Consider the following 12,184-nt stretch of genomic DNA (forward strand, 5'->3'; position numbering starts at 1 on the left):
CTCTTCCCTCCTTTCATCTTCATTGATGCCATCACAGACTTCCACAGCTCCTGCTGGGGAATCACAAGTAGAGCTTGGTCTTTATTTCCCCCACACCCCAGTCATCCAGTTGGGCTCCAGGGTCTGTTGAAGATCCCTCCGTGGTGTCTTGCAATATGTCTTTGCCTTTCTCTTTCCACTGTTGCTCCCTGGAGCACACTCTTTGTATTAGTTTGCTCTGGCTGCCATTGGGTGGCTTAAACAACAGAAGTTAATTTTCTTACAGTTCTAGAGGCTGGAAGTCCAAAATCAAGGTGCCAACAGGGTTGGTTTCTGGTGAGGACTCTCTCCTGGGCTTGTGGACAGCCACCTTCTCATTGTGTCCTTTCCTCTGTGCATGTGCTTCCCTGGTGTCTTGTCTTTTCTTATAAGGACACCGTTCCTATTGGATTAGGGCCCCACCCTATGACCTTATTTAACCTTAATTACCTCCTTAGAGCCCTGTATCCAAAATACAGTCACACTAGGGATTAGGGCTTCAACCTATGAATTTTGTGGGGGACACAGTTCAGTCCATAACAGCCTTGGTGCTGCTGATGGTTTCACTGATTTCCTGTCTCCCCTCTGTGATCCATGTTCATATGGAGGCAGGAACAATCTTTCTAAAACAGTGGTCCCCAACCTTTTTGGCACCAGGGACTGGTTTCATAGAACACAGTTTTTCCACGGGCGGGGTTGGGGTTCAGGCAGTAATGCTAGCGATGGGGGAGATGGTTCAGGCAGAAATGCGAGCGATGGGGAGCGGTAGATGAAGCTTCGCTCGCTCGCCGGCCGCTCACCTCCTGTGCGGCCCAGTTCCTAACAGGACACAGACCGGTACTAGTCCATGGTCCGGCGGTTGGGGACCCCTGTTCTAAAACACAGCTCTGACCATCTCCCTCCCATTTCTAATAGCCTGACCCATCTCCCCCTTGCTTAGATGCAGTGTGAGGGTTCCTGCTACGAGACTTTTGGGCTCTGTCCTTTGGTTCCTTACCCTTACTAATCTGGAAACCGGAGATAACTTTACCAACCCCGCGTTGCCGTAAGGATGACGTAAAGGCTAACAAGTAAGTGTTGTTTTGTTGTTATGAAAATCATGTTCGTGCTCCTCAGCCTGCTGTTCAAGGTCCTCCATCACTTTGTTACTCCACGTGGTCCCCTGCCAGCAGCCTCCCCTCGTCTGGTGCTTGTTAGTGATGCAGATGCTGCACTGTAATTAGATTCTCAGGTGATTGGTATGTGAGATCCTGGTTCCTCACCTGCTTCTTAACTGCAGTCCAGCTTTCTCCTGGTGCAGAAAGGGGACAGGCCTTGGAGACAGACAACCTGGTTTCAAATTCCAGCTCCTGGAATTTGGTTTCAAATCCCAGCTTTACGTGGGCGTGGATGTTTACAGACCCTGTCTCTGCTTTGTTTCCATCTGAAAAATGGGGACAGTCATAGCGCTTACATCACAGAGGTTTTTCGAGGATTAATCAAAACATTGTGTAAATAATGGAGCCTCTACCCTTGTGACTTTAAATTGGATTTCATATTTGAAACTAAGTACCTTTTTGTGTGCTTGGTTCATGGTACTTTTTAAATTGAGATATTGTTAATTTACAGTGTTGTGTGGTTTCAGGTGTACAGCAAAGTGATTTACTTATACATGTATATATATTCTTTTTCAGATTCTTCTTCATTTTAGGTTATTATAACATATTAAGTATAGTTCCCTGTGCTATACAGTAGGTCCTTGTTGTTTACCTATTTTATATATAGTAGTATGTATATGTTAATCCCAAACTCCTAATTTATCTCCCCTGACCGTCTCCTTTGGTAACCATAAGTTTGTTTTCTATGTTGTTTTGTTTTGTTTTGTTTTGTTTTTTTAATTTATTTATTTATTTTTGGCTGTGTTAGGTCTTCGTTTTCAGTACGAGGGCTTTCTCTAGTTGTGGCGAGCGGGGGCCACTCTTCATCGTGGTGCGCGGGCCTCTCACTATCGCGGCCTCTCTTGTTGCGGAGCACAGGCTCCAGACGCGCAGGCTCAGTAGTTGTGGCTCACGGGCCCAGTTGCTCTGCGGCATGTGGGATCCTCCCAGACCAGGGCTCGAACCCGTGTCCCCTGCATTGGCAGGCAGATTCTCAACCACTGCGCCACCAGGGAAGCCCCTTGTTTTGGTTTTGAGTCAAGGTTTCCTTACATGGCACTGGGGGGGAAATGACAGTGGTGTTTCTTAATCCCTCGGCCTCTGTACTGTCTCATCCTGATCATGGAACAGGGTCCTGCTGGTTTTCCTCAGGCAGGATGTGACCAGCAAAGATGTGATGGTGAGACTCCTTTTCCCGCGGAGGGTCAATCAGCTGCTTCTTCAGGGGAAGGTGGAGAGAATCCTTTCAGGTCTCAGCAGTGGCCAGGAACCAGAAGGGGTCTGTACGTCTAATCTGTGACCAAGCGGAACACAGTCCCTTTGTGACACTTCATCCCATTGTGGCTGGGAGAGAGGGCCTACTCCTTGCCGCTCCAGCTCCTTCAAGCCTACTTAACCTCGTAAAGAGGAGTTCTTTCAGTCAGTTTTAAAAAAACCTTTTCAAATTTACAGAAAGTTTGCAAGAATAAGAACACTATAGACAACAGCTCCATACTCTGCCCAGATCATTCACCCACTGCTCACACAGTACCCCATCTGCTTTATCATTCTCACGTGCATAGTATTTTATTTTCTGAACCATTAGAGAGAAAGTTGCGTACATCATAGCACTTTGCCCCCAAATCCTTCCATTTGTACTTTCTAAGGAGAGGGATATTCTCTTACATAACCACAGTACAGTTGTAACTTCAGTAAATTCAATATTGATACAATACTTTTATCTCATCTGCCATTGTATTCCAGTTTTTTAAACTGACCCAGTATGTCCTTTATGGAATTTCTTTTTTCTCTTTGGTTCAGGACCCAATCTGGGATTAGGTATGATTTCTAGTTGTTATGTCTTTTTAGTCTCCTTTTATGTGGATCATTTTCACAGCTTTTTATGACGTCAACATTTTTGAACAATGCAGCCTCTTCCTCTTTAAAAAAAAAAAAGAACCTTTCTCATTTTGGATTTGTCTGATGTTTCCTCATAATAGGATTCAGGTTCTGCATTCTTAGCATGAATACCTCATAAGTATTCAGGGTATCACATTTGAAGACTCATGTCCACCTGCCTCTCGGGTGATAGCAATGTTGATCATCCAGTAAAGGTAGTGTTCAGTTTCTCCCCTGTGTTGTTACTGTATTTTCCATTCCAACACCTAATTAATCTGTGGGGAGGCCCCAAAAGACTGTATATATATCCCACTTTTAAAACTTTCTTCCTGATTCTTGCCTGAGTCTTTATGGTGATGGTTGATGCAGCGTTCTTCTGTAAGAGGCTTCCTTCTTCCTCTTTATTGATCTACTTATTATTTGTACGACATGTTAGTCTGGGTTCTTCAGAGAAATAGACCAATAGGATATCTATATCTATATCTATATATCTGCATCTATATATATAAATAAGAGATTTATTGTAAAGAATTGCCTCACAATTATGAAGGCAGAGAAGTCCCAAGCAGTCACAAGCTGGAAACCCAAGAAGGTTGATGATATACGGTAATTCCCCCTTATCTGTGGTTTCACTTTCTGCGGTTTCAGTTACCTGCAGTTATAAAATATTAAATGAAAAATTCCAGAAATAAACAATTCATAAGTTTTAAATTGTTCACAGGTCCAAGTAGTGTGGTGAAAACTCGTGCTGTCTCACTCCTCCCCACGTTGGATGTGAATCAGCCTTTTGTTCAGTGTATCCTGCCCGCTAGTCACTTGGTAGCCATCTCAGTTATCAGATTGACTGTCATGGTATCACAGAGCTTGTGTTCAAGTTACCCTTGTTTTACTTAATAAAGGCCCCAAAGCACAAGAGTAGTGATGCTGGCAATTTGGATCTGCCAAAGAGAAGCCTTTAAGTGCTTCCTTTAAGTGAAAAGATGAAAGTTCTCAACTAATTAAGGAAAGAAAAATATTGTATGCTGAGGATGACAAGATCTACGGTAAGAATGAATCTTCTATTTGTGAAATTGTGAAGAAGGAAAAAGAAATTCGTGCTAGTTTTGCTGTAGCATCTCAGACTGCGAAAGTTACAGCCACAGTGCATGGTAAGTCCTTAGTTAAGGTGGAAAAGGCATTAAATTTGTATAATAAGGTATTTTGAGAAAGAGAGACCACATTCACATAACTTTTATTAGTATATTTTTATAATCATTCTATTATTATTGTTAATCTCTTCCCGTGCCTAATTTATAAATTAAACTTTATCATAGATATGTATGTATAGGAAAATTTCCCATGGTTTCTGCCCCCATTGGGGGTCTTGCAACGTATTCTTTACTAATAAGGGGGGCACTCCTGTACTTCTAGTTTGAGTCTGAAGGCCTGAGAATCGGGAAAGATGACGGTGTAAATTTCATTAGAAGTCCAAGTCCAGACACAGAAGACTGATATCTCAGCTCGAAGACAGTCAGGCAGAGAGAGTGACTCTTCTATTCAGGCCTTCAGCAGATTGGATGAAGCACATCCACTTTGGGGAGGGCCATCTGCTTCACTCAGTTTACCGATTAAAGTGTTAATCTTGTCCACAAACACCTTCACGGATGCAACTACAATAATGTTTAATCAAATATCTGGGTACCTCGTGATCCAGTCAAATTGACACATGCAATTAACCATCGGATATGTACTCTTGGACTCCTGTTTTTAATGGTTTATAATCCACTGCTATCCTTAATTATGTTGGTGATCAAATTGTCCTATATTTGGCCAGCTGGCTGCTGTGTCATTATGACATGTCCACAGGATCTGATATCTGTGGCCTGGCACTCCTGTTGGGCAATTGCATCGTCTGTCTGTGTGCCCTTCAAGCTCCCTCCAAGTAAATTTTTGTGTGTTACATAGCTTTTCCATACACTATCTCTTGAACTCTTCCAAAATTAGGGAGAGCCTACCTAGACATATTTGAATGATGTGTTAATGGGCAGGTAGAAACTTAATATTCTTTGTAATCATTAGTACTTAACTCCGTTTCCATTTGCACTAACAGGAGTCATCCGGTGGGTTATTGCTCTGTGGTGTACACTTTACTGGCTGGAATATTAACTTCTGAGCTGCCCATGGGTGCCCTCTGCTGGCACTGCAGTGCATACACACTTTTCTGGGATTTCTCCCTCTGCCCACTTTCTCTTTTGGTTGATTGGTCTCTCCAGTTATCACAGAGTTATGGATCATGCAGTGCAAACAGTTTTGGAACCTGCTTTGTTTACTGATATCAAGAATATCTTTCCCTGTAAATATATACATTTCTATGTCATCGTGTTCATGTTTGCATAGTTTTCTATTACGTGAATGTTCTATTTAGCATTTAAATAATCCACTTTTAGGAAGCATTTGTATTGTTTATTTTTTCCATTTTATATAGCACTAAAGTGGACATTCCTTGTATATATATCATTCATATGTGACTTATTAAGTTGAACTTGATAAGTGGATAGGAACTTGACAGGTAAAAATATAGGGAAAAGAGACTAGTTCGAGAAAATTGCCTAGGCCAAGTTTAGGATGTATTCAAGCAATAGGAAAAATGAGGTTTGGCTGAAACGTAGTGGGATAATAGTGTGAGATGTTGGAAAGTAGGTGTTGTAGGATTCTTTCTATTGAACTGATAGGCTCCAACTCCAACCGTAAGTGAAGCAGAATCGAAATTTATTTGTTTCATAACTGGGAACCCCAGGGTAGCTGGATCTGGGGACTCAGACGCTCTTGTTCCATCCCTTTGCTGTCACCGATTCTCCCTCTGTCCCTTCCCAGTTTCTGCACTGGTTCTCTTGCCTGTTGGCATGGGGACAGAAGGAGCTCTCAGCTCCCCCAGCTGGACATCCCAACAGTTCAGGTTATAGGAAGAGTCACTTTTTCCCATTACTCACTGAGTAAACATCAGGGAAGACCTGTACTTGGTGCTTTTGGGGTCAGATGTGTACCCTTAGACTAGTCCCTGTGAGCACGGGGTTGGGATGTCTGCATGGGCCAGATCTGAAGCGCTAGCCCACGCCTGTGCCCAGGGGCAGAGGCGGGAACCATGGAAGGCTCTCCCCTGGGAACCCTGTGGAGCAGGTGAAGCGGGATTCTTCAAGGAGAAGCGGGTGCTAAAGAGACAAACAGGAGACGTCTGCCACACTGTGGGGCGCTGGGCTGTACGGGAACGCTTCAGGTAGGTCCGAAGTCGGTGTGGTCAGTGACGAACGAAAAGAGGGAAAGGATGAAAAAGGCGTATTATGTGTACACGTTGGATGAAGAGCTCTTGGTGGTACTTCAGTATAGAGGAGGGATACGTGGAGGTGATTCCTCTTGCCTGGACTGTGGCAGTAGACTCTGGGTCCCCCCTCTTTTAGCCTCTTTCTAGCTACAGTGCATCCTATACACTGTTTCCAGAGTCGTCTTTATAAAACATTTTATCCTGTTTCCCCCTGGCTCAAACACCTTCTGTGGCTTTTTTTGCACATTATATTCAGTATACAAGGTTGTCACTCAAGGTCTTCAATGGTCTGTCCCTAAGCTACACTTCCATTTTTTATATCTTACAGCTCCCTTCTACTTAGTGTGTGACTCTTGAGCCAACTGAATTTTTTTGCCATTCCATTAACGTATCCCATGCTTTTCCCACCTCTGGTTCGCTGTTCTTATTTTCCTCACGTGCTAGAATGTATTGACTGCGATCTGACTGGAGAACTACAGCTGGTTCAAAGAGTCAGATTTTACATAACGGTCCTAAGATGATACCTAAACAAGTAGAGTAAAAATTTTGAGACATCATTTAAATTCGGAATCCCCATGTTTATAAATAAGGCATGCAGTGTCTGCATAAGCTGTTATTTCCTTTCTTCACTCCACGTGGATTAGAGCGAGGACAGCAGTCCAGAATGCAGCCCCTGCCCTGGAGGGGAGGCTGTCCAGGCCCAGAGGGACTGACAGGTGGACACATCACATCCTGTGTGCTGCTGGCGGACGGGAGAGCTGGAGAAGGCAGGGCTTCCGAGAAGAGATGGCGTTTCTGCCTGAGTCTTGAAAGACGAATGAGTTTCGCAGGCAGAAAAAAGGCGGCGTTTCAGGCAGAGGGTGTAGCATAGGTGCCCACACCAAAGATCAAGGACATGGGAATTTTGAGGGTTCTGAGGAGCATAGAGGTGGCTGCGGCTTGCTCTGTTACCTGAGTCGGTGCTAATATCTTTTATCTTAGTTCCGGCTGCTGTAATAAGTTACCACAGAATTGGAAGGCTTATAACAACAGACATTTGTTTCTCACAGTTGTGGAGGCTGGGAAGTTCAAGGTTGGTTGATTTGATCCTGGTGAGAGCCCTTTTCCTGTTGGCAGATGGCTGTCGTCTTGCGTCCTCATGTGGTGGAGAGAGAGCTCGAGTTAGCTCTCCTTCTTTTCTTGGGAAGACACTAATCCCATCAGGGCCCAATCCTCTTGGCCTCATCTAAACCTAATCATCTTCTAATACCATCATGTTGGGGGTTAGGGATTCTACATATGCATTGTGAAGAGACACAAACAATCAGCCTGTAACACTTTCTAACACTTGTGGCTCAAGGAGGAAGCATGAGAATGGAGAAATGTGTTTTTCCACCAGTGATTTGGTGACCACGTGTAGAGTGTTGAAAGGGTCGGGGGCCACATTAACCACATCTAGTCCAAGAACATAACTGGGATGCCTGCCCTATCTCGGTAAGAGATACTATGGATTTCAAGAAACCAGCCAACTCATTTTTTCCAATAATAAAAAAGAAACCATTTATTCTATTTCTAAATATAGAATAAACAGCATTTATAGTTGCCCAAATTTTGGTATCTCTTAGGAGAAAAATACAGATTGATTTTTTGTTGTTGTTGTTACAAGTAAACTTTTTAGACTTGCCAAAAATAGAGTACAACATGAGACTAACAGAAAAAAAAATAGAAGATAACTCTTAAGATGAATATAGACTGTCTTGGTGCATATATATTTTATACACTAGCCACAGATTTTTTTTTTCATGCTTAAAATATTTTGTTTCATATTTGCTTCCAATCCAGGGACAATATATTGAGTTCCCGTTTTATCAGGTGGATTTGAAAAGGTAGAACACAGCTGTTTTTTCGTTATGCAGTAACAGACCATCTCCTGCCTACGGGAGGGGTTGCTTTTATTTTCACCTCTTTAATATGAGCTGAGCCACGTGGGTGAAAGCAGCCTGAACCGTAAATGCTGTCACTCTGGCAAAGGCCAGGGTTAGCTCAGAAAGGGTCTGTGAAGAGGCTGGGAAGTGGATCTGGTGACTTAGAAGTTTTGTTTTATAAGCCAACCCCGACGGTTGCTGTGCAGGGCGTGTTTTCACCCAGGCTATTGCCACCCTTTCAGGCCTGACCTTGGTTAACAAGGAAGGGACCTGGGCGCTTCACCTGCATGGCTTTCTTCTCTTCTCAGTACATGAAACGGAAACACCATCTTTGCAGAAAAGGGAAGGGAAGGGAAGGAAAAGAAAGGAGAGGAGGACAAGTCAGACTGACATTTTTGTTACACTAAAGCCAGACGTTGCTTTCGATAAAGTCATCTTGGAAATGGAGCTTTATTTCTCTACCAAGCCACACACAGAAAGCTGGTCGCTTAACCAGGAAGCTTGGCTCTCAGGACTCCACTCTAATCCAGGGTGGAAAAAAAGTAGCCCCCAGATGGCATTTGTGGGAGATTACTGGCTGATAATCCTTCCTTGTCCTAGAAGATTAAGTCTGCCCTGGTGTAGTTGTGGTCAGCTGAGCGATTTAAAAAAATAATAAATTGTAGTTTCTTGTCAGTCTGCCAGTGTCTGACATTTGCTTGAACTGTTTGTACATCGGGGCCATGTTGCGGCACCAGGTCCTCCTTTGTTTACTGAAGAAAGCTCCAGAAAACTCTGTTTCCTGTCCAGGTTGTTGGTTGTTGGCTGAAATGAACAGCAGGTGGTGACTAGAGCCTTTCCTCAGGTTGCTGGGGAGAAGTCATTTATTAAACAGCCCGCTTGTCCCAAGGGTGTGACGGCTGCCCCTGGGCCAGGAAGCCAAGCTCTCAGAAACCTGGGCTTGATTTCTTTCGCAAGGTTGCCCAGTGCAGTGATCCAAGGGAATACGGGCAGAGCAGCGCTCAACCGAGGAATAGCAGGCGGTGATAGAACTATGCGTTCTGCGTTCATCTGGAATGGACGGTAGAGAGATGGATTTTTACGAGGACTACCAGTCGCCGTTTGATTTTAACACAGGAGTGAACAGAAACTATCTCTACTTGTCTCCTAGTGGAAATACATCCCCACCAGGATCACCTACTCTTCAGAAGTTTGGTAACTACTAGTTTTCTAAAGTTAAGTTTGCTGTAATGAAACCTGTACACAACTTGGGATTTGCCGGGCCTTAAAATTCTTAGTGTAAAAAGGTACCGGGATCTTGCTCTGTTGCCGCTAGTTCGTAAAGCTGCTACAGATTCCAAGCAGAGAGCTAGATGGCTCATTAAATATTTAGAATATATGTTTATATATTTAAATATATATAAATAAATGGGAACTTAATTTTATTTTATTTATTTTTTAATTTTGTATTGGAGTGTAGTTGATTTACAATGTTGTGTTAGTTTCAGGTGTACAGCAGAGTGATTCAGTTATACATATACATATATCTATTCTTTCTCGGATTCTTTTCCCATATAGGATATTACAGAATATTGAGTAGATTTTAAAGGTAGAACTATTTGTATGGGCATTAGAGGTCTTCTGATCACCTTGAGTTCACTGAGCTGATAAATAACAAAAAATGGGGGAATCCGAACGCTTCTGGTCACCTATGTAATTTATGAAGATCCCCCCTCCCCCCAATTTTGTCTTTGCGAAAATGAGGCTTAAGCATCTGAAGCACTGACTAAATTCAAGGTTCGGCTAAGGGAGGACCTGGATTTTGTTCTGGAATACTGTGAGCAACATGCAGAACTATCCAGGTGAGAGATTTTAAGAGAAAAACTCAAAGCTGCTGTACCTTTGGAAGCAGTCATTGCCTCCCACGTGCTGCTATGAGATTGCTCTGCAGGCCAGGAGGCACCATCAGGGAAGAGCTTAGTTTATCGGCACCGGCAGCACAAAGCTGGAAGCAGCCTCAGCCACGTCCAGGCCAATCCCCTCATTTTACAGCTAACACTTGGAGACGGTTAAACGACCTCCGTGACTTGCCAGAGAAGTAAGCAGATTTTCCTAGAAGTTAATGTTTCCCTTACTAGTGAAGAGTAGGTCACATGTCGCTCTTCTTAAACTTAAAAAGTGGGTAACTTGGGGCTTCCCTGGTGGCGCAGTGGTTGAGAATCTGCCTGCCAATGCAGGGGACACGGGTTCGAGCCCTGGTCTGGGAGGATCCCACATGCCGCGGAGCAACTGGGCCAGTGGGCCACAACTACTGAGCCTGCGCGACTGGAGCCTGTGCTCTGCAACAAGAGAGGCCGCGATAGTGAGAGGCCCGCGCACCGCGATGAAGAGTGGCCCCCGCTTGCCGCAACTAGAGAAAGCCCTTGCACAGAAACGAAGACCCAACACAGCCAAAAATAAATAAATAAATAAATAATAATTTAAAAAGAAAAAAAAAAGAGTATAGGGGAAAACACAAGATTTGGAGACCCGGAGTTAAAAAAAAAAAAAAAAAGTGGGTAATTTAGAAAAAAGATGGTAAAGGCTACAACATGAAATCTAGTTGTAAGTATTTTAGGGAACATGCTAAAGCAGCATGCCTCTCACCACTGGTCACAATCCGTGGCCACCTATGGGGGTGTAGTTTGGATTTCCAGGAATGGAAAAATGTTGATAGTAACAGGGTAGAGCTGACCTCCAGAAGTTGGGGACTGGCAGGCAGCAGCTGGGTGTCTGTTGGGGGAGTCGGGTTGCCAGGAAGCCCTGTCCTTTGCTGTCCTTCCCCGGCCCTGTGGCCCACTGTGGACCTCTGCAGGAAAGTGCATCCTCCGCTATGCCTGCCCCCAAAGGATGACCTCCTCCATCCTCACTCTCAGTCCTATGTGTAGGAAATGCTTCAAGAGCAACACACAGTAGGAAGTTAGAGCTCAATGACAGAGTAAAGCCTAAGTGACATTGGCCGTGGGAGCTGGGACCGTAGTGACCTGACCTCAGGTAGATCTTGGTGATCAGTGTGCAAGACTTCGAGATTCCCAGGAGGATTCTGCCGCTTGTTTGAGGTATCTCTCAGTCTTTTTATGTCTCTGTTCCACCTCCTTTTACTTTTCCCAGCTGTAGTAATTGCTGCCTTTGGATGTTTTCTGTTAAAACAGAAGCAGTGGGTAGGGTTGAGTGTGTCTCTAGGAAAATTTTGAACAATTACCTCCCCAGTTCCTACTAGCAGTCTGTAAGAGTCTGGGCTCATGGGATTAGACACAGAATGATAAAAAAAAAAAAAAAAAAGCAAGTGAATAAGAAAAACTGAAAACAAACTCATGTACCCACCAGTGCTCATGAGATTTATTAGTTTGTGATAATTTTTAAAAAAAGGAACAGTGGAGAGAGCAGTAAAACAAACAGAAACCACCATAAGCAGTCACCTAGTAAGAACATGATGATTCTAAAATAAGCAAATCAAAGTGGGGATCTCCATTCTCTGTGCCCAGGACTCCTCGGGGCACAAGAAGCCTGCAAATCTGTTTGAACATCAACTGTGAGGCGTAGATGGAATGCGTAGTGTCTTCTGTATATGTGCAGCCTTTGTATTTCTAGATAGGAGTGCCTAGGATGGATACCTACATTATAAATCCATTTAAAAGCTCACGTGGCTATTGACCACTATGTATTTTCCTAATCAGCAGACAAGTAGTGCACAAAAAGGACTGATGTTAAAAGGAATCATACTCAGAAAGGCTGGGAACACTGATCTGAAAAACATATTCTTTGATATTTATCCAAAATGCCATCATGGGGCAAATGAGAAGGTAACAAGATTTAATCTGTAAGCAGAATGTTCCTCAGAAGCAATCTGAGTGAAGGACAGGATGAGGGCCAGTGCCTGGTACAAAAAGAGGTCTTTTATCAGGGACTTTAAAACTCTCTTGATACAGCCA

At 43.7% G+C, this 12,184-nt stretch overlaps 1 protein-coding gene across 4 annotated transcripts in view; it reads left to right on the forward strand.

Annotated features, from left to right (window-relative positions):
• The window catches only part of TPD52 (tumor protein D52), a 124,180-nt gene that overhangs the window by 72,029 nt on the left and 39,967 nt on the right, over positions 1–12,184 (forward strand). The window contains exon 1 of one of the 4 annotated variants that reach the window (XM_007185093.3): positions 9,207–9,428. The exons of 1 other annotated variant lie outside the window; for it this stretch is intronic. In XM_007185093.3, the coding sequence (XP_007185155.1) occupies positions 9,290–9,428 (139 nt within the window). In that variant the 5' untranslated portion in view covers positions 9,207–9,289. Of the gene's footprint in view, positions 1–9,206; positions 9,429–12,184 lie in introns of those variants that run through there. 2 more of the 4 variants (XM_007185094.3, XM_007185095.3) reach the window with 2 other exon arrangements.

This window comes from Balaenoptera acutorostrata, chromosome 17 (assembly GCF_949987535.1).
Source record: "Balaenoptera acutorostrata chromosome 17, mBalAcu1.1, whole genome shotgun sequence".
In the NCBI taxonomy this organism is placed as follows: Eukaryota; Metazoa; Chordata; class Mammalia; order Artiodactyla; family Balaenopteridae; genus Balaenoptera; species Balaenoptera acutorostrata.